At 37.2% G+C, this 23,643-nt stretch overlaps 2 protein-coding genes across 2 annotated transcripts in view; both read right to left on the bottom strand.

Annotated features, from left to right (window-relative positions):
* LOC309510741 (uncharacterized protein) overlaps nucleotides 1-23,643 on the bottom strand; it is a 41,947-nt gene that overhangs the window by 5,669 nt on the left and 12,635 nt on the right. The window contains exons 6-10 of the mRNA XM_082185608.1: nucleotides 23,309-23,450; nucleotides 13,494-13,769; nucleotides 13,121-13,396; nucleotides 7,915-12,594; nucleotides 184-474 (exon numbers count right to left, since the gene is read on the bottom strand). Coding sequence (XP_082041734.1) covers nucleotides 184-474; nucleotides 7,915-12,594; nucleotides 13,121-13,396; nucleotides 13,494-13,769; nucleotides 23,309-23,450 — 5,665 coding nt within the window. The remainder of the gene's footprint in view (nucleotides 1-183; nucleotides 475-7,914; nucleotides 12,595-13,120; nucleotides 13,397-13,493; nucleotides 13,770-23,308; nucleotides 23,451-23,643) is intronic.
* LOC309511884 (collagen alpha-1(XII) chain-like) lies at nucleotides 431-4,532 on the bottom strand. Its single transcript, XM_082187262.1, has 6 exons — nucleotides 4,379-4,532; nucleotides 4,010-4,070; nucleotides 3,837-3,916; nucleotides 3,213-3,452; nucleotides 589-864; nucleotides 431-474 (listed from the first exon to the last, which is right to left on the bottom strand). The coding sequence occupies exons 2-5, from the start codon at nucleotides 4,042-4,044 to the stop codon at nucleotides 602-604; spliced, it is 618 nt and encodes a 205-aa protein (XP_082043388.1). The 5' UTR covers nucleotides 4,045-4,070; nucleotides 4,379-4,532; the 3' UTR covers nucleotides 431-474; nucleotides 589-601.

Genomic DNA, 23,643 nt, shown 5'->3' with positions numbered 1-23,643 from the left:
TCATGTATTTCTTGGGGATTTAACACATGACCTTGATGTAATTAGCATCATGCTATACTTTTTGAGCTAGCACCAAACCAGCACTAACCTAAACCAACCTAGATCAGTATGGAAGTTCATGCTGGTCCTTTCAGCAGGGTCATATTGGTCTTATTATTTGATTAGGACAAAACAGTAACTCACTTGTGCGATGTGTGATTGTAACCGGAGTACTCTCAATTTTTGTGCCATTTAACTCAACTACAGTGCAGACAGAGACGGAATATTCAGTTCCTGGTTTTAAACTCAATACATTAACCTCTGCCTCATCTGTAAAAGATTCCATTGCATTGGCTTCGCTTCTCCATATCACCCTGAATCTGTGAGGGATCTTGTCATCAATGATCGGATCAGTCCATTTCAGAAAAACTGTTGCATCATTTGCATCATTGTTGCAATCATTTTTTATCTGTATGTTTTCAGGTGGGAGTGGCTCTGTACGGGATTATAAAACATCATTTTGTGCATAGCAATTCCATTTGCACATTGGCTAAATATTATGAAAATGCATTGGCTGTAAATGAGCAGGCCCCTAAAGCAGTCACTTACTTGTGTGGATGATTCAAACGGCTGGTTCACTCTGTTTGCCATTGGTCAGTATTGTGTTTATTGTAGCTTTGTATTCAGTAGCAGGAAGAAGATCTTCCATTAAATTTGTATTTTCATTTGATTTCACAGTCACTGATTCTGTTTTCTCTTCATTTATATACATAATCACTTGAAATTTGTAGAGACTGGGATCCATTTTTTGTGGTGGCGTCCAATTTAGTTTTACAGTTGTTGCATCCTCTGACACATATTCAAAATTCTCAGGTGCTGGTATTGCTTTGGGGAAAACAACAACACATGAGTAAACACAGATAATAAATAATGCCACCCACCTTTGAGACTTTTTGTGTAAGTTACATTGTTACATCAGTAGGTGGCGTCAAATCTTTATGAGTGAGTCAATGAATCATTCATTCAACTGATTTATTCAAAGACACTGATTCATTAAAGCTGTTTTGGTGAGCAACTGAGCATTAATAATCAATAATCAATCATTTATTAATTTCATGCATTTTTCAGAACAACTGCACTTTTGCTTTTCCGATATTGCTTAAATGGAGTATAATGTATCAATGAGGAGTGTTTTCAAATTTAAGTAGTCACCATAGATAAGATAGCTACTGCTACTAATGAAATTAAAGTGTAAAGAGTTATAAATTATAGTGTAAGGAGAAATAAACACTTTCATCTTGTTTTTTTAACAGAGTTAGTAAAGCATGATATTGTGAGAGATGTATGAGTGAGAGGGATGTGTTTAGGGGTGGGGTCAGGTAAGGGGCATCATTTTCATTGCATGATTTAGAAACACCCACCAGTATGAAGATGCCCAAAAATTTAGTAACGCCCACTTTTGTTCTGCAGAGACATCAATCTCATGCAAGTGACATTGTCCTGCCTTTGCTATTTATTTTGATTAAGGATTATGAGAGCACCTGCATTTAAAAAAATAACCATGTGCATGGATAAATCATTATAATAAATACTGCAATATTTAAAAAAATAAAATTTAATAAAATTAATACCAATTTTGATTTCATTATGACATTAAAGGGGTCATATAATGCCATTTTTGTACAAGCTAATATGATTCTTTAGGGTCTAAATTAAAAGTTTGTAATATACTTTAATTAAAAAATGTCATTAGTATTGTAAGAAAACACTCATTTTACCTGGTCAAAAACAGCTCTGTTTTCAGCACGCCGTTTAAGTGCATGTGTCTTTAAATGATAATGAGCTTTGCTAACCCCACCCCTCTGTTCTGTGCATACACTGTTTGCAGAGCCATATAGAGAGATATATTATGGCTCTGACCGTTTGTAACACAATAACCATAACGCGTTGTTCATTTTAAACGTGGGATTATGAATTATATTGAGAACGTTGTATATAGAAAACATGCCGTAATGTACCCTGAGTGTAAACAGTCGCATTCATCGTGAAGCGTGCAGCAAGCGATTTGTAAAGATTAATATAAATATTCATATAAAGGTTAATAAAACGTTACACTCACTTCTTCTTCTGGAGGTGCAGCAGGAACACGAATAGTTGGTACCGATCATTTTTTCAGGAGTAGCTTCTTAGAAAAAACAGCTTTATACTGACCTTCCTTTATAAAGCAGTCTGGTGTGAAATGATTCGCGCAAACATGAAAGCATTGACGTTGATCGTGGGGAATATTCCCTTCGAATGAAAATGACTGCTGTGTTCTTTATTACACCCAAGAACAGAACACCACAATCGCTTAGACGTCATTCTGCTCATAGACAGTGCTCCGCGCGGACTTTGATTGACAGCTCGCTCACGAGCGAGGGCGGGTCTGTGTTGAAACGCTGCTGTCAATCAACAATCGTGGGAGGGGCGTCGATTTTGTGACGTCACAAAATCGAACGGCTTGATTTGAGAGAGGGAAAAACATATAAGAAGATTAAAAAAAAAACACTGGATGGATTTTTATCATTTTATGATGGTTGTGTACAGGCACTGCCAACACACATTTCAGTACAATCAACTTGTAAAAGTGCATGTACCATTATATGACCCCTTTAATCAATGTAATTTCTTCTTGCAACAACTTCTCTACTCATATGTGATCACAGCAATAGCAAACCACAACCATCCAATGACCCAATCAGTGCCGATGAACAAAATCAAATCCCACCTACAGTTTTTCTTGTTCAAGAAGCCACTTCACAATATGGAAGAAAAGACTATCACAACTTCTGTTTCATGCTGAATTTAAGACATTTTCCAGATTGACAATTTGTAATTTTAGTCTTGATTTCATGAGATCAGTGAACCATAATCTTTAAAATGTTATAATCCTTTCCCAAAGACTATTGAATGTGCTTCAAATACACATCTAGGCCTAGCTGGTTTCACAGACAGGGCTTAGATTAAGCCAGTATTAGACCTTAGTTCAATTAGGACATTTAAGTAGCTTTTATAAACATGCAATGGCACTTACATGTTTGAAGATTTAATTTCCTTAAATCAACTTTAAATGGTCTTTATTTTAACTTACCTTATAATTAGTAACAAAATGCATCATGTAGCTTTTATAATTAAAAAGTACTACATCATAATATAATTTACATGACAAATGTAAGCAGTTTGCTATAGTTTACCTGTACGCACAGATGCAGAGAAACTCTTCTTTTCCTCAACCGCCACTACCGTGATGTTATAACTCGTGCCAGGCGAAAGCTGTTTTATCTCAAAACGGTTTTCATATGTTGTTTTAGTATAATCTTTTTTTTCATTCTTCCATTCGATCTGGAATTTTTGTTGTCCATTCGCAGCCACATCTGGATCTCCCCACTCGAAGCGCACTGAGTGCGGGCCTACATCAGTGAATCTAATGTGACCTGAGGGAGAGGGAATATTTGGAAAATTATTTAAGGATCAATGCTTTTGTTAAAGATGAAGTGTATAATTTCTCTGCCGCTGACAACAAACAGAACTGAAAATATAATATCAGGTTATTTTGGTTTTAAATGGGTGTTCTGAACCAAACAGATGGTCCAACTACTTGAGCCAGTGTTGCTGCTTTGGCCTTTTTTTGATGCGCAAATCAAGGTTTAATAGAGCCACAGTGTTTACAGTTTTTATGAAAATCATCCCAGACACATGACTTAGTTTACCCGTAATCTGAGAAATGACATTATTTACATAATTACATTATTTCATGTATTCTTAAGACATTATCCTATGAATACATGTAAATGATAAAAATGAATTTACTTCTATACCTTCAGTTTCTTCTTCTTCTTCTTCTTCTTCTCCTTCATCTTCTTCTCCTACTTCTTTATCCATATATGTTCCTGCATTCCTATTATACACAAAACAAACGTATTTCAAAAATGTCCATTCAAAATATGAATAAATAAAATAAGCTTCTCTCCAGTATTTGATTCTAGTTTACCTTTGAATGCCACTGCTTTCATCCCGGTCCTCCATCTCTTGCTTCAAAGCCTGGCAGTTTTCTTTGAGGCAATATTTTTATAATAATGTTGATTGTAAGACATATACTCTCTATGAACATCATCTAAAGATATATACTCATTCAATCTTTCAAGAATGTGGAAAATATATATATATAAAAAAATGTGTTTATGTACGATGTACACAAGTACATAAGTAATTCTTATTTAATATGCAATAATATGTATGCATTTGGATTATGAAATATTTCAAAAATAAAGGACATGGTTCAATTTAAAATACATTTTACTTAACTGTTAAAAAACATGGTCTACAATTACTCAAATTAAGAATATACTATAATACTCACAGGTAGATTCAGTGTATTATGAGAGCTTCATCTTCCTTGAGATTCAAAAGACAAAATGATGGTCTCTAGTCTCTGTCTAATAAATGACACATATATATACTAAGCAGCAAAGTGGCTTTCGGTTTTTATTACGTGAGCTCAGTTCCTGTCATAGGTGGGGTTCACTGGTTAGACTGGTTTACACTTACAAAAAAAAAAAAAAAAAATCTTAGTATTTTTGAATGTTAGGTATGAGTAAGATTTTGGTAATGTACCGGGAAAAGAGTGTAAAACGACCATAAATCAAGATTACAAACCTGCTGACACAAGCTGATGCAAAGGAATGTTTAGCAGTGAGTTCACACTTTTAAAGTGAAAGGTCTGTCAAAGGTCTATATTTGTTTAATTCGAGCTTATTGAGCTTAAAGCTGTGCTTCTGAATTCCCATAGACATTGTCATCATAAAGACAAATTGACTAAAGGTGTTTTTACAGATGCAGCATTAACCAGCCTTTTGTTGAATATATGGCATTTTTGCTGTAAAGTTGATATAAGTGCTTGCACAAATAGAAACTTTATTGAAATATTATATTGGGGGCACCTTTACACACAGTGCTGATTTGCCATCTTTTCAATAGGCTATTTGAAAACATCATTTATACATGATATTCCTTTTCAAATAAGATATAAAGTACAAAATGGACAAGTATTTTAATCACATGACAAATTTTTTGCACAAACAAAGCACTTACGTAGGTTCATAAAATTGAGGTTAAACCACTAGTCACATGGATTGTGTCTATCAATGAAGGGATGGAGATCTCTCAGATGTCATTAAAAAGATCTTCATTGTGTTCTGGGGATGAAAGTCTTACGGGTTTGGAACGATATTAGGGTGAGTAATCAATGACAGACATTTCAATTTTGGGTAAACAATCCCTTTAATCTTTTACTGGGTATAAGCACTTCAGTAACATTTCTATGCCCATCTCTATCCCCTATGTTTATTTATAAAAATTTTTTACTGAATACACTACCTTTTAAAAAGATGCAGTGTTTTATAAACTGTATAGTTTGTATGAACTCATTCATGGTTTATGTGATTTTTTTTCTATTTGGAAAAGCAGATAAAAAAAAGCCTTTTTCGTATGTTTTCTGGCAAATGTGAATGCTGTCTTTCCCAGAAATGCTTCACTTTATTTCAAACTACATTTACATATAGAACAACAAGTATAGTATTACAAATATGTACTCTTGCGTAATGTCAGAATGCAGAAATGAGTGAATGCAACTAGAGAAAGATATCTATAGAAGTGGAGGAAATTAGTGAAAAGTAAAGCGAAAAATTAAGAATAGCCCTGTCTTAAAAACTCTTCTTTTTTAAGTAAAGAAGGCATAGTATGTGAATACAGATTACTAGATTTTTACAACTAAAGGTGCTCTAAGTGATGTCACATGTTTTTTAGGCCAACATTTTTTTTTGCCACATACAGCAAACATGTCCTCACTATTCACTAGCTGCCTGTCCCCTGAACACACTGAAAAAACGCGGTCTCTGCAGACAGCCCAGGCTCCACAAATGGCAACAAAAACAAACTGGGCTCACCCGCACCACGAAACACAACAAACTGTTCCAGCCAATAACCGACAAGAAGGATTTGAGGGTTGGGTTTGGGGGGTTAGTGCGTGGATGTGGAGGGGGGAGGGTCTAGCTAGCCTCTGTTTTGTTTGACAATACTTAGAACGTCAACAAGAAGTGACGTCACCCAACATCACTTAGAGCACCTTTAAATTAAGATATGAATTAAAGTTTACTAATAAGTGTTAGAACAACTTTTGGACTTTACAGTGTAGGGTGGGGGTGGGGGAGACACACCTCAATCATGAATATGAATACAATAATACAGGCTCAGGACATAATAGAAAACCTTGTTTATCACTGAAGATTGCAGTTATTAGTGTAGAGATTTTAATGGCAATTAAGGCTTTAAAGTAAATATATTTGAGTGCAGTTTTAGTACAGCTTAATAAATTGTTAACTTTGTGTACATGCATATATGGATAAGTGCTTTATATACACAAGGTCTATACAAAACTCTAAAATGTCAGACTTCAGAGACCAAATTATAAAAAGACAAAACTCGACTTTTGTCAAATAAAGACCTTTATTTTATTTTTTTCTCTATTCAGTGTTAAGGGATTTACAGTTAACGACCCAAGGAGTTAGAAGTGCAGTCAATTTAAGACACGAGTCAGAGTTCAGATCAGTCAGATAGTCAGATAGTTTGCAGTTTCATCAGGCAGAAGTCAGCTTCAAGACTCACAAGGAGTTCGTAGGCCGCCCCGCTTACAGTTACAAAGATCACAGCAATTATACCTTCACCAAGCTACGTCATTGCTTCAGGTTGAATGATTCTGATTGGCTAAGAAATAGATAAACACACATTTTCCGCACATAAACAGATAGACTGAAGCATATCTCCATCGATTATGTGGCTGACACTCAGACCCTGAATTTAGGCACGTTGTGACCTTCCAGGTCGCATATCACCAACATGTCGAGGAAAACAAGTCAGTCAATCTCCAATAATGCCACTTGGTCCTTAATCTGTAACCGAAAATACTAACACACGCATCGACACACAGCTTCTTCAAGGCTGGATTTGGCCAGGCTCTAAACAGGAGACTCTTCCCAAAACATAACATGTTCTTTCTCTCAAGGAGAGGACACTTTAATCTAACAGTGAAGCAAAGATGCGTGTGTTAGACTTTAACTAATAAATGGTCACTCAACCTATAGATTTCAATTACCCCTGTGACCTAGTTGTCAGGGTACCCTAGAAAAGCAGATGTATGTATTGACACGTTTAAACAAGTCCATAATTAATTTATGGAAGTCGGGCTATTGAGCAGGCACTGTTACTGCATTCCTGTCATTGGGCCAGACCCTTCAGTCACCTCTCAGATATTTCATACAGAAGTTTAAAGAATACATGAAAGAACATTTTCGATAATCACACTGATAACTTCTATAACAAAGTAAAATCTCATAAGCCCAGAGAAGTCATTCAACTCATGTGATATTTAGAAGGAAAAATATTGATTAATACCTTGATTATAATCACTCATTAGATATAAATTGAAGCGGCAGTGGATTCCAGAACCCACTTCATTTATCAGTAAATGGTTTTAAAATATTTTTCATGTTTGATTTCAATGGTTTTTTTTTCTACATTGAGTTCTACACACATTAGAATAATAATAGTGACAAATGATTACAATGTAAAATCATAAAACATTTCAAACATTGTTGTTCTGTACGCATTAAGAGATTTTCTAGAGTCGGTGGGACTCATTCACTCAGTATGCTTATGCGTACGCACAAATTTGTGCGTGAAATGTACATACGAATTATTTTAAGATTAATTTTTTTCTAAGAAAAAATTATACACAATTATTTAAATCCCCATAAGCCAGGGTCTTTTCTCACAGACTCAGTGGCAGGTCAATGGTTTAAGTAATGTTGTGTTGTTTATTGAAGTTTCCATTATTTTAGCTCATTTTGAAAGTATCTTCTAAGCATTTTTTTGCCTGATGAACAGAGATCATATACCACTCAGCAGGTATGTCTGCTGGTTTAACTTGGTATCGTTCAGCAAATTTTGTGTTGTACTTAGCAAAGATGTACTTCCAGAAGTCAGAGGCCTCAATAGTAATGTCAGGCTGTATCCTCCATTCTGGAAAGATTTGTCTGTATTCCTTATATGGATGCCAAGCATTTCCAGTGGCTTGACAGCGGAAATTCAATTCACTAGCAACAAGAGATGAGCATATGTCAGGGACTAATTTATCTGTTTTAACCCAACTGTATTTACCAATGCCTTGTGGCCGATGAACTGAGGCAAAATGTTGAGTATGTTTTATTCCTCCAGCTTCACAAGGTGCACTGCAGAATGGACACTTTTTCCCGCAGCCAAACACTCTGCTGAAGAGCACCTCTTGAGGTCTGTTTACTGAGAGTCTGGTTAGCTTGACCCTTACATCCCTTACACTACATAGCTGATCTTCTAAAGTCTTATGCATTTTGTCTATTGAAGATTTAAGGCAATCTACAAACTCAGCAGGGTCTGAGTTGTTTAAAGCCAGAGTAGCACTGAGAGTGTCAGTTGGTATGACCAACTCTTTATTTAGATATGTGAAGACTTTGGTCACAAAACTGTGGATGTTTGTTACCTCTCCAACTTCATTGCTATGGTAGATGTCTGCATTTCTCTCTGCTCTTACAGCTTCCCTGAGTTTATTAATGATTACATTACAATGCTTCATTTCTAACTTGAGAAAAGCGTCTTCCTTTGAAAAATGTTCAATGATCTTCTCTGAAATCCACTCAGTTACAAACTTCTCATAGTTTTCCACATATTCCAAAATATTTTCGAAGTCTTTATCCTGAAGCAGTTGTTTTAAAATTGAACACTGGAAAAATGTTCGTGTGCTAAAAGCAACGCCTCTTTCGCCTGTCAACATTTCATCCACAATGTCAGGTCCGAGACGTTTCTGGATGTATTCCATCACGGCAGGGGCGAAGCATTGCTGGGCACACATCTCAGCCTTGTTCTGACACTGGTCTCGCTGGTAGTAGAGGTCTTTAAAGTCAGCTAACCATTGCTCTTTGCACCTTTCAAGAGATGTCAAAGGGTCAGTTCTCTGTATGTAGTCGTCATGCATTTTCTGGAAAGCTCTTGCAGCAATCCCGCAAATGTGGATCTTGAGAGATGCTTCAATTTCAGGGCTGATCTCTATATCCTCGCAGTCTTCCAATTTCTTGTCAATGAAGCACAACAGTTCTTGTATGTCAGTGCTATTGTAGTCTGATTTTGAACCTGTCTTACATTTAATGAACGTTACGCTTTTTTGTATCATGGCGTCACATCTCAATTCTATGGACAGTTTATTTTTTAGCTTCTCAGACACAAGAACACACATTTTTTTAAATATATTCTTTGTTTCAATGGTCACCAAAAAAGGTCCAGTGCCACACTTATCTAGATCTCTGGCTTTTGATAGCATCTCATGTACTGCCCCACCTTTCCTATCCAAGTTACTGTGTAAGAGTCTGAAGGTTTCCTTCACCACATCTTGCCTTTGTAGAGCTTTGAAGGAAAACTGCCTAACAATGTCATCCCACATTTTTTCAAATTCCTCATCTAGTTCACTTTCAGAGAAACTTTTTCTTCTATTCTTGCAGACACTGATCAAATTGAGCACTTGTTTTTTCATAGCATCCATCTGCTTTACCTTTATAGATTCCACCTCTGCAGTTCCCTTCCGTATCAAAACAACATTTTCCAGTTTGATTCGTATCTCCAACTCAGTTTCCCTTCGAAGGCCTCGTGCACTATTTAAAAAGTCCTCCTTGTGATTTTCAACAAGGTGCACATTTTCCTCCACTCTTTCAAAGTATTGCTCAATTTTATCAAAAAGGAATTTCTCCTCTTTGTCAAGCTCAGCATTAGCTTCATGTTTTAAATCAGCTAACATTCCTTCGATGTTAAATGCATCCATTGACTGCACTGACGTTGCACTCAAGTTATTGACTTTAGTTTCAGATTTTGTGTACCAGACAATCATGTGCTTCTTGAAGGCCCATTCCCAAGTGCTAAACTCAGCACAAAGTTTTGAGTACACTTCAGCAACTATGGTGTTGCGAAAACTGAAAATAAAGTTTTCATATTTAACAGCCTTCCAGAGACTTTGTATCCATTCTGCAAATGACACGAAATTCTGTGCTGGGACTTTTGTTGCCATGAAAACGTCAAGTATTCCGTCCTTGAAATTATTCACCTCCTCACTGTAACCAGCACTAACAGGTGCCATTGGTGGAACTCCAAGCCACAATCCAGGGATGTACCAGTTGTTTTTTTCAATCTTGTAATCTAGAATGTCTGCAAATTTCTTGTTTTTGCCCATTTTCTCCATTTTAGCAGCTGCTTGTGTCATATCGTCCAGTTGTTTCAAGAGAATCGATCTCTCTCTCAAGGTCTTTTCATGCACAGCGACATCTGGAGTGTTTTGATGCACAAAATGACAACAGGGCCTTTTCCCCACCTCTTTCATGCGGAGAAAGGCATGGACAACAATTTGCAAAGTGTCTTTCATTTCTGTTGCATTTTCCATGGCAATGTTGACAATAGTGATGTCGCTCAATCCAACAACCAGGGTCGCAAGTTCATTATCGTGCTCGTAACTATCAGTTAGTTTTGCCAACTCTGGAGATTTTAATCCCTCGGTGTCAATCAAAAGGATATAGTCACATTGGAGCTCTGATCGGAATTCCTCAAATACACCTATTAGAAGCATGAAGGCGCCTCTTGTGCATCTTCCACTGCTAACAGCAAACTGAATTCCAAACATTGTGTTGAGGAGAGTAGACTTACCAGTGCTTTGGACTCCTAAAACTGTTACAACTCGTATCCTGTTGTGAGGTGTTGTCAGTTTGTTAAGTGCCGTAAGCACATCTCTAATCCACGTCAGTGGAATGTTTGATGCATCTCCGTCAATAAGTTCTAAAGGAAACCCATTCAGCATCAACTGTGCACATATTTCTGGCAGTTTCTTCAGGGCAGGGTACTTCCAATTTCCATTTGCTGACTCATAGAGTTGACTTAACTCTCTCATGAAGTGTTGGACTCCTAAAGAGCTGTTGGCAATCTCATTTTCCAGATCTCTGAGACGTTCTTTATCTTCTGTGGCAATCATACATACACTCCTATACTGCTCCTCAAGCCTGGATAGGTGCTTTCTTGTTATACTGTCTAAATTCATTTTCATCCATTTGAGAAAATACAGCTGTTCATTCGTGGAGCAGTTCAAACCCGAAATGAACTGATTTATTGCATCACTTATCCTTTGATTTCTTTGTTCCTTTCTTAGATTCTGGATTTGACTTTTAAGTTTACTCCTGCATTGCTCAATATTTTGATTCTTTGCCCTTAGTCGACACATCTCTTTCTCCAGTTTGGATAACTCTTTCCACGGTTTGCCCTGTAATGACAGTTCCTTCATTTTGAATTCTGGTATATTTGTGATGTCTTGTGTGATTAGGTCTGCCCTTTCCTTTGCATTTTGACAAATGGTATTGTTTTCATCGACAAGAATCCCCAGATCTGGTGCAATCTCCGACATGTTTTTAATACTCAGTTTTTTAGAATCTGTAAGTATTTCAGAAACCGCATCCTGTAGTATAACAGCAAATTCAGCCTCATTCATTTTGTCACCCTTGATGATTACTGAGTATTTTTCATACTTCACCTGTGAGAAATTTTGTTTTAAATTGTTGCTTGATGTTGGACCATTTTGGTTGCAAACCAGAACCAGCTTTGATCTGAGCTGCAAGGAATCCAGAAATGTCCGATTGGAGTCCAAATCATCACAAAACAGAAAAACTGCAGAAGATGTTTGGCTCAAGAAAGCAAATTGGACCTCAAATGCAGAAATATCCCCACGAAGATTAGCCAAAGCTACTGGCTCTTTAAAGATATCAGAATTTCTCTTTCCACCAGGGAGATACCAGCTTATTTCAACAAGCCCATTAGATATCTTTCTTGGAATGTTTCCATTTATCATTTTCCTGTGAACAAAGGTGTCATGATGTTGCTCTTTGTTTCTGAGGAGATGATTAAGGAACTCAGACTTGGACAAGCTGCTTTTTCCTAGTCTGACGAAAGAGACCAGGGGTAAATTGGTTAGCACAATACTGTTTTCCTCTAAACCTTGGGATCTAAACTGCTTTGTTATGTCCCTCAAGGCCCAAAGCATCAGAGTGCACTCATTTGTGTCACAGTTTGGCAGCAGCAAAGGCACAGAGAACTGACACATTGACATTTTTAGAGACATTTCTTGCTGGAGGAAAGGATCAGCACAGTGGAACAGAGCTGTGATCAAATCTAGTGTATTTACTCCTTCCTGATCTCTGTAAAAACCAGTGGATGTCTCTCTGATATTGATGCCTTTCTGTTCACATTTTTCAAAGTTACACTTTGAGGCACATTTAATGCTTCTGGCTGATGAATTGACCATCATGAGCTTTCTGAGAAAAAGCAACGGCAAAGATGTAAAACTATGAGCATTTTGGACCTCATCTGATGGTTTCCTCAATTCCAACACAGACTTTAGAGTCAGTTTATCCCTCAGGTGGTGTTGTAGTCCCAGATCCATTAATTCAGATTCCATATTTATATCTGCAATTCAGTATTATACAGTTATGTATATATACGTATACATTATACAAATGTTTTCTCTGCTGAAAAGACCATCATCTATTTTGTTTTGGATACTGGTGTCCCAACCAAGATTCTTAACTAGCGAGATACATTTTATAAGTTCATGAATTCCCTGGGGATGAACCATATAGCCATGCTTTTTTGTGATTGATAACCAGTTCTGTGCTGCCTGCTCTGGGTGGGGCTGAGACTAGTGATAGCCAGCATGGGAGATGAATGCACTAACATGGAAGCAAGAGACTGCAGCCTCTATCGTCAGTCACTAGTGTGCATCTTTAAGCCACGTGAGTGAGGTTTACCTGCACAGCCATCTCTTACCAATTGGCTTCTAGTACAGTAGCACTATGCTCAACAATTTGACAAACCAAACCAGCAAAAACCAACCTCGATTAGAATTGAGGTGTATATGGTCTAATCTTGTCTTTTCAGCAGGGTTGTATTGACTTTATTATTTCATTAGGAAAAGGAAAAAATAATAACTTACTTGTGCGTTGTTTGATTTTTACAGGAATGCTCTCAAGTATTATGCCATTTGTTTCAATTACAGTGTAGACAGAGAAGGAATATTCAGTTCCTGGCTGTAGACTTAAAACACTTGCTTCTCCCACATTTGTAAGCATCGATTCTATTGTATTGGCTTTGTTACTGCAGATCACCCTGAAACTGTGCGGAATATTGTTAACAGAGATGGGATCAGTCCATTTCAGATAAACGGAAGTTGCACCATTTTGGATTTCCAGGTTTTCTGGTGGGAGTGGTTCTGTTGAGGGTTAAAAAAATACCATATTGTCTTGTGCAAATTCAACTTTTAGGAAAATGTAGCTATAAATGAGCCGGCTTCTAAAGCAGTTACTTACTTGTCTGGACAATTATAACAGCTGTTCCACTCTGGTTTTCATCATCCAGTATTGTGTTTATTGTAGCTTTGTATTCAGTGGCAGGAAGGAGGTCTGTCATTAAAATTTCATTTACATTTGATTTCAAAGTCACAGATTCTGTTTCCTCTTCATTTTCATACATAATCACTTGGAATTTGTATAGACTGGGATCTATTTTCTGAGGTGATGTCCAACTTAGTCTTGCAATTGTTGGTTCCACAGAGACATATTCAAAATTCTCAGGTGCTGGGATTACTAAAGGAAAAAATACATGAGTAAACAAAAGTAATTAGTATATATATAAATAATACCACCCCCATTATATGCTTAGAAGGGTGGGGATTTTTGCCCTATAAGGAGCGCAATGGATTTAAAATGTTTCAAGACGTGAAATAGCATCTTAGAAAACAACGTTTCTTTAAAAAAATAAATGAATTCAATCAAACTTCACTCATGCATACAGTACATTTTCATTTGAAGACAGCCATCAGGGTCAACATCGCTAATACATTGGTTTATGCCCCATTTACATCTGAAAACATCCAAATCATTAACCAACTTGTAATAGCTAAACTCTATATTGATACAGGATTTTATTAACCCCTTTAACACTGCAAAGCATCAGATGATCCACCACCCCTTATTAGACATTCTCTGACGGAGGCTTCCATGCAGGGGGGTAATCCAGCACCCGGAAAGCGTACCATCCCCGGGGGCCGCCATTGGCTAACAAGCCATCACCTGCTGTTAGCATTCCATTGACTCCCATTCATTTTGGCGTCACTTTGACAGCGAATAACTTTACATCTGAGGCGTTTAAAGACTCTATTTGTCCATTGTTTATTTCTAAAGAAACACGACAATGTATAAAAGGCTCCATTACCTTGTATCTTACGTTATTGCCCCGTAGTTGCAGTTTTTGTAAAAATAGGCTTACGATTGCGTCATAACCACGCGGCTCTCTGGAAATTTCCATATAGACAGGAGGAGAAGCTCGCAGTCAATCGGGGGGACGTGGAGGCATAAAGTCCGATAAATTCAAGGGAGAAGCCCATAGAGAGTCATAAAGTTGCTCCTGCTCCTAGCTCATGGACAGCTCCTACTCACGCTCTCTGTTTCTGCAAGATTCGGAAGGGAATGATTCAGATTTCTCTTGGCACAGCTACTAGAAGACAGACAGGTTGCTCACGTCACATCTACGTCGTCAAGCTCAGTTTGAGTCTGCGCAGTACGCTCAGCCATCAGGAAGTGAGTGCTTCTAATTTGCTTCACTTTTCTCCGTTGAAGTCTATGGGGTCGCTGTGTCCATTTCTTTTACTGTCTATGCTTCCATGTCGTTCCGCCATCTTGAAAAACTATAATAGCAGAGAGGGACAAAAAGTACTATGCCAACGCGTTTCCACAACGCATTTTCGTTCAGAGCCAGCGTCACGTGACTGAAAGCAGTAGAGAAGATTTTAGAGACGCTTGTCACTGCCCCGGCAAGTTTAAAAGGCTGCACTGCACTGTTATTTATAATGGAGGACCATACTTATGTTGAGTCACAGGACCGGAGATTGCAAAAAACAAAGTTTAATGTCTGGATTGCTTTTTCCAGGTGGAAAGAGTTAATGCAGGAGAAAGCATTCAAAAGAGACACTGAAGTTGCCTGCTTTCTTCTCGACAGGTAAGTCAATGTTACGGTCTAAATTACAGGCTTTTTTCATTGCTTGGTCGCTTCTCTGCCTTTGGAAACTTTCAATTCTATCAAACATCCGTTTGTTCGTTGTGTCAAGTTGCAGTTTGTTTGAAATAACAAACCTGTTCACCTGAAGGAAAACTCGATGAAGTGCTATTAGAAGACATTCTGTCATAGCTTTTTGGTACATAACGGCTACCGTAGAAGCAACACGCATTTGAAAAAGCGAGGCGCTGTAGAGCACTATTCGTTTGAATGCAAAATACAATTTCACTGCTAGATGGGAGAATCGTTAGCCTATTTTTACAAAAACTGTTTCTACTGGGCCATAACGTAAGATACAAGGTAATGGAGCCTTTTATACATTTTCGTGTTTCTTTAGAAATAAATAATGGACAAATGGAGTCTTTAAACGCCTCAGATGTAAAGTTATTCGCTGTCAAAGTGACACCAAAATGAATGGGAAGTCAATGGAATGCTAACAGCAGGTGATGGTCTGCTAATGATGGCGGCGCCCGGGGAAGCTTCAATGTTTTCTGAAACACTGCCCCCCTGATATTAGCCCTGTTCTGTCAAAACTGCATTGGCTCCCTATTAAACATCGTATACATTTTTAAATATTGCTGATTACTTACAAAGCACTAAATGGTTTCGCTCCCCAGTACAGTAGGCTACTACACATTATAGTTCTTCACGTCCATGTACGTTTTGTTAAATTAACTTGTCTAAGAAAATGATTCATAAAACATAAATAACAGTTTTGAGCCTATGTTTACTTTCTTCACTGACATAGATGAAAATGAAAAGACTATCAGTCAAAGTTCAGCTTTAGGAGGGGAAGAATTGGGCAGAAGGAGACTGAGAGAAAAAGAAAGATGAAGATGAGGAGAGAGCAGGTATTGACAAATAATCTAATGACAAAGTTTTAAAGCTGTTTCTTATCAAATTTTTTTTGGCCTTCAAAAGCCCTAAATTGCACATATGTTGGTCAGAGAAATCCAAATTTTCTCGGGGGAGCATGCCCCCCCCCCAACCCCCCTAACTACCGCACATTTCAGTCAGTTTTGGACTTCCCATTTTTTTTTTTTTTTACATTGTGAAAAACAAGGTTGTGTTCCATATCGTGGTGTTCAGCAATTTTAACATTGTATCGTCATCATATCAGTGTAGATGTAGATGGACCAAAATAAAAACATTAAAATAAGTATTAAATAAGGAATTTTGAAACTTGGTGCCACAGTGACACTCTTGTCCCAAAAAGTATTGCTATACCACAATACTCAATATGTGGTCCTACGGTGAGTCATTTTCCCCTGTTGCACCTACACAAAATTTGAGGGTTCCCCCACCTGCCAAATCCCACTTTAACCACTGTCATGATGTATTTCCCATTGATAAATACAGTGCAAATAGTTCCATCTCTTTGGATAAAAGGGAAGTGGAAATAAAAATCAATAATAGGCTGAACCATGATAATATGTCCGTAACATTTACAACTCTCGTCTATTTACATCAAAAGGCAGTAGGCTTGTGTGACATACGTAGGCTATAAATAATTTTGAAAATTGAATAGAAATAAAGTTTAAATTTATGAATATAAGCATGTGTAGCCTACTCAGTTCACATGAAAACAAAGAGACAGAGAAGAGAGAAGCTAGAATCAGTGAACGTACATTAATACTGACAAAATTACCAGGTTTGGGATTAATTAAAATCATGTCGGTTGAAGAGCATGGCATACCTTTAAAATGTTATTAGTTTTATTATAAAACTAAAACAATTTTATTACATACTGAATTGGTCGATGTTTCTCTGAGTTTTCTTTATTATGTTGGCTTAAGAAAGCCAGCATATATTTAAACATTATTATTTATCATTATTATGAGAAGTTGACTCGCCTAGAAAGGAAAGCTTTAGCGTTAGTTCTGCCGGGAAGACTCAATTACTACGTCAACTTTCTATCCAATCATTTTCTTATGCTCACTGTATAAAAACTCGGTACTTACACATGTTTGAGTTCGCAGATACTGAAGCGACGATTACCCCCATCCTCCCCACCACCACCAGGATGGTCCTGTCCATACCTCCCGGGGGGTCGGCTGCGCCCCTGCCTTCATCTTTAGGCAGGAATTGCAGATCCGATACCCTCGGATTATGCACTACGGACGGGGCCTACGCCAAATGACTTTGTAGATTATCAGCTTGTTGAGCTTTCAATAAATGTACGATTTGTTGAAATAATTCTCCCGAGTCTTTCTGGTAGAACTTTAATGCTTCACCAAACTCAGCTCAGACCTTCAGACTGGTCTGACTCGCTTATATCTTTTCTAACTGGTCAGACTTACTTTCCCAAAAAATCCATTGACTTGCGTTAACTGAGCAATGAAGGCCGTAATACTTAATGCTGTTCACTAGAGGGGGCGACAGGATAATAAGTGTTTTCTACTCTCTTTCCATGTTTGCATCAGTTTAAATGACAAATAAATGCATGAATTTCATTCATAAATAGGCCATATCTGTGTATCCATATATTTTAAGATGTAGCCATAAAAAATTAGCCTGGTAATACCAAACTCTGCTACTTCGCTTTGCTTCGTAGACAGAGTCTGGCATGGCATAATTGAAAAGTGTTTTCTTTCTCGCGGGGGGGCGCTTGTCTGAAGTTTAAAATCATTGGTTACCCGTAAGCCAATCACATAACGTTTGGTTATGGCGTGTGTTATGCGCATGCTCAGCCGCATCTAACTTCCACTGTAAACACATGTATGATGCGAAAACAAAACCATTGAGCGAAATACCGGAGTGAACATGGCTGTGAACGACTTTTGCAGATTATGTGAAGTAAATCTACGCATCCACGGTACAATCAGCGTCTACGTCACGGCTCTCAGCCCGCCCTCTGTTCGTTGATTGGCCAGCTGTTTTCAGGCCGGAAGAAAACGGAAAGCTATGACACTGTCTCAGACTGAGTACAGAAGCGAAATGAAATTGAGCGGAAGTACGAAGTCTGACGTAGTCAGGCTAATAAAAAATATGATTCAACAACACAAACTCGGCAAATTTGTTTTCCTTTTAAGTAGTCTATATCCAACTAGTTATCCTGCTTTTTGCCATGGCTTGCCATACTGCCCAGAATAAACAATATTTTCTCCACACGAGATGTTAAGAAACCCTGCATGTAGTTTTTGTGGAGACAAGAGCATATCTTACAAAGGTTTCTATCTATCTATCTGTAGTATTTATCGACTGTGAGTGGTGGTTTAACACATTATTTTATTAAAGTGCATTTGTCAGTGCCGCACTCGTACTGACTCTTATTCTGCCTGACAGAAAGAAAAGCTCGTAGCTTACTGAAGGCGGAGCGTTTTGACCAATCAGACGAAAGGGTCGTTTCAGCGCCGCCCACGTGTGCAAAACGATTTGTAAACCACATAAGAAAAATAAAATAAAAATCGAGCCAAAATCTCATTTTTCGTTTTTTTAAACTAAACTATAAAACAAATAAATGAGCTGGTTTTCATTTCTCGTTATTCCATTCCAAACAGGAAATGAAATGATCAAAAAGTAGCCTACACGGACCCTTCACGTCTATTGCAATCTCAAAATTCTGGCCAGTTGACAATACCTAGAATATCCAAATCGGCTGCTGGCGGTAGATCCTTTTTCTATTTAGCACCTAAACTTTGGAACAGTCCTCCTAACATAGTCCGGGAAGCAGAAACACTCTTGTCAGTTCAAATCTAGACTAAAAACACATCTCTTTAACATAATGTACAACAACATTTAGCATAGGCCTACACATAACACTTTATAAACTTCTATAATTCAGTGTTAGGCTGCATAAACTAGGTCAGCCGGAACAGGGAACACTCCCCATAACATCTGATGTACTCATTACATCATAAGAAGAATGGCGTCTACGCTATTAGTCTCTCTGTTTTATTCCGAGGTTTAACGTAGTCCGCCGGATTCAGGCCGTATCCAGATCTGCTGAAAGACCTGCGTCTGGGCCTATGGTCTGGGCACGACGGCGACGCAGCCCGCAGTGTCAACTAGACTCAAAACCCTCGGCTGAACGTTTTTTGTTTTTTTAACGTTTTTTGCTGATAAGGTGTTAGCTATTCGTTCATCCTTCACTTTACAGCTTCCAGATCGGTCTTTGAATTCGCTGGCTAGTCCGTTTTTCTTTCATAATTTTCAGCATGTCTCTTTAATGGAACTCTGTGAAGTGGTTAACAAGATGAAGACAACTACCACTCGATATTATACCTGGCTTCTGATATTATACCTGGCTTCTGATATTATAAAAGCAGCTTTTCCTATAATTGTCCCCAGTATCCAAGCGTTGATTAATTCATCTTTGGACACTGGGATAGTTCCGGATAGTTTTAAATATGCGGTTGTTCAGCCTTTGCTTAAGAAACACGGTTTGGATGAGGGTTGCTTTAATAATTATCTGCCTGTCTCTAATATATCTTTTTTTTTTTTTACTTTATTTATGATTTTCAACAAAACATTGACATAAGTTCAGCATTTCTTACAGAAGTTGTGTGAACTCCACCCCCCACCAGGTGGCATCCAAACAAAAAAGACAACACGTATACAAAAAAAAAAAAAAAAAAAAAATCCTAACAGTCAGAATACGGGCATTGAGGAGACTAGGGACAGCATGTAGGAGAAAAGAGCAAGAAACTAAATTACCAACAAATAAAAGAACAATGAGTCAGGCAAAAGGCAGACTCTTGATATGAGTTATGAACTGTGACCAGGTTCTGTCATATTTACCCTCCAAGCCATGCACTGTATACCTAATCTTTTCCAGAGCTAATCCCAACATCACCTCTCTAAACCAATGGACATAGGAAGGAGGGTTTTTCGCCTTCCAGTTCAACAGTATCAGACAGCGGGCATGCAACGAGGCATAGGCTATTGCATTTTTATGGAGGTGGGAGAGCTTTAGCTCATCACGTGCTACACCGAAGATAGCTATCAAGGGGTCAGGCCGCAGTGTTTTGCCAGATATATCTGATAGTGATTGAAAAATTAATGACCAAAAACCATGCAAAGATGGACATGACCAAAACATGTGCCCCAAAAGAAACAGGGGAATAATGACATCTAGGACAGTTTGGTGCAACATTAGGGTATAATTTAGACAGTCTGTCATTTGAGTAATGCAACCTGTGGACAACCTTAAATTGAATCAAGCCATGTCTAATACAGAGAGAAGCGTGTATACGCTGTATGGTATTTTTCCAGATGTCTACCGGTACCATTTCTCCGAACTCTCCTTCCCACGCTGCCCTGATTTTGTCCCATGTATGAGGGGCAGCTATTCTAATATATCATTTTTATCAAAACGTTTAGAAAAAGTTGTTCTCAATTGAACTCGTTTTTAAATGCAGCAAATTTACTAGAACTTTTCAATCTGGTTTCACTGCCCATCATAGCACAGAGTCTGCCTTGCTAAAAGTGTTCAATGACATTTTACTTGCAGTTGCGCCGGTAAAAATGCAGTAGTGATCCTACTTGATCTTACGGCTGCCTTTGATACTGTGTTCTTATTTGGCGTTTAGAGCATTTTTCCGGTATCAAGGGTACGGCCTTATACAGTGGTTTAGATCATATCTTAAAGACAGGTCTTTTTCAGTGGAGATAGTTACATTCTCTTCATCTTCTGCTCCTATTATTCTGCCCCCCGTCTATAGAACCAATTGCCTCTGGACATCCGCCTTGCACCTTCCATTAACATTTTTAAATAAAAATTGAAAACGTATTCCTACGTTCTCTATTGCCTGGCATTTTAATATTATCATATCCCTGTTTCACTGTTTGTATTGTTTGGTTCTACGTTACACTGTAAAAAAAAATTTGTTCACTCAACTTAAATTTTCTAGTTATTTTTTTGCTTTGACTCAGTTAAGTTTAGTTGACTTGATATGTTAAGTTCATTAAACTTAAAAAAGTTTAGTTGACACAGTTAAATAGTTGAGCCAACTACTTATTTCAAGTCATCTGGACTTGTAAAGATTAGTTGAAATATCATAACTTACATTTTCAAGTTACCTGGACTTGTAAAGATTAGTTGAAATATGATAACTTACATTTTCAAGTTACCTGGACTTGTAAATATTAGTTGAAATATACAATAACTTACATTTTCAAGTTACCTGGACTTGTAAAGAATAGTTAAAATACAATAACTTACATTTTCAAGTTACCTGGACTTGTAAAGAATAGTTGAGATATGATAACTTACATTTTCAAGTTACCGGGACTAGTAAATATTAGTTGAAATATACAATAACTTACATTTTCAAGTTACCTGGACTTGTAAAGAATAGTTAAAATACAATAACTTACATTTTCAAGTTACCTGGACTTGTAAAGAATAGTTGAAATAGGATAACTTACATTTTCAAGTTACCCGGACTTGTTAATATTAGTTGAAATATAACACATTTTTGTTCTGTATATTTCATTTAATTATTTTTTTCCCTCAACTTGGAATAGCACATTCAACCAAATAATAACTGTAACAGATTTTTTTCATACAAACAATTTAATTTTCCTTTACAATTCAAAAAATGTTAAGGGCAAACAGTTAACATATTCAATGGGGTTACCATGAATTTTTTCTTTGTATAGCAACTTTTTAACTGTAAAATACAGCAAACACTTCTCTTAGTATAATGCAAAAAAAATCACAAACTCAAAACTACATTGTATAGTAATTACAGAAAAATAATTTCATTTCAATTGATCCCCCTCATGCCATCAAATACCCGTTAGCCTTTGTTGGAAGACGAATCAAGATATGTTTTAATGAAATCTGTGAGCTTTGTGTCCCTCTTTTGACAGCCTACGCAACTAGTACTTTCAAGGTCCAGATAGGGCATCCTTAAAGTAATCCAAGTGATTTCAGTGGTTTAAGCTCAGTTTTATGAATCATTGCTAGTGTCTCATACCATTATATATATATAAATATAAATATAAACCACTGTAGTCACTTGGATTACTTTAAAAGGATAGTTCACTTTGAAATAAAATTGTGGTATCTTTTAGCTTACCTCAAGTGCATCCAAGATGTAGGTGTCTTTGTTTCCGCAGTATTTTCAATTTTGATATTTTTAGGTCAAACGTTTTTGTCTGTCAGTCATATAATGCAGGTATGTAGTAACTGTCTCAAAGAAATTGCACAGAGAACTCTAAATTAAACAATTCCCCATCGTAAGTACACACTGATGGCCTAAGACACAAAACGAGCGGTTTGTGTGAGAAAACAGTATTTATATCGTTTTAACCTCTTGCTTTCTTGTGTATATTCATTTTGAATGAATCTTTAATATGACCCGGGACAACCCGTCAAGTTGTGATCCGTTCATTCTGTTCATTTCAAGAGGTAAAAACAATATAAATACTGTTCGTTTTCTCACACAAACCGCTCGTTTTGTGTCTTAGGCCATCAATGTGTACTTACAATGGGGAATTGTTTAATTTAGAGTTCTCTGTGCAATTTCTTTGAGACAGTTACTACATACCTGCATTATATGACTGACAGACAAAAACGTTTGACCTAAAAATATCAAAATTGAAAATACTGCGGAAACAAAGACACCTACATCTTGGATGCACTTGAGGTAAGCTAAAACATACCAAAATTTTATTACAAAGTGAACTAACGCTTTAAGAATGTCTTTCTGGACCTTGAAAGTGCTAGTTACGTAGGCTGTCAAAGGAGGGACACAAAGCTCACAGATTTCATTAAAACTAACTTGATGTGTTCAAAAGACAAACAAACCTAAACTTAGACTTTTCACATTAATAATACCCATTACATTTTAAAATAACTTTAAAACATGAAATCTTGTTGAAAATAGTTCAGTATGTCAGGCCATCAATCCATAGAACATAGAAAAGAAAAACAAACACAGGCCTTACCTCTAACTTAACAAAGTATTTTTAAGAGAGTGCACTTTTGCACTGCACGCCTCCGCTCCAATGTTCATCAGCAGCCGCTGAATTACCTCAAAAGTGTATTTGAGGTTTTTTGGGTAGTTTATGTTTAGTGCATAAAGCAACCCCATCATGTTTGCATACGCATTCGGTATGTTACCTAGTCCTCGCAAAACAACTGCTTCCTCTAGGACCAGGGCCACATCATTAGAATCACATGGAATGGGGTCTGCCACGTTGTCCACTACTGTGATAATTCCTAGAGTCATGCCCCTGATCATTTCCTCTTCGGAATCGGTTTGCTGTATTAAAAGATGACAAATTTCAAAATTTGCTTTCCCACATTTAACAACTTTAAATGAACTTTATTTGGATAGTAATTGTTTTTCAATGATAGTGTTTGTTTAAAGATGTCCCCAAGGGAAACAATTACAGTCCAAAAAGTGCTATTGCTGATATGTCCTATACCATATAGCCTCTGCTATATTTATTCTT

Source organism: Leuciscus leuciscus (genome assembly GCF_965113295.1).
Source record: "Leuciscus leuciscus genome assembly, chromosome: 12".
In the NCBI taxonomy this organism is placed as follows: Eukaryota; Metazoa; Chordata; class Actinopteri; order Cypriniformes; family Leuciscidae; genus Leuciscus; species Leuciscus leuciscus.
The sequence above is the reverse complement of the archived record's forward strand: the minus strand, read 5'-3'. Positions and strand labels throughout refer to the sequence as shown.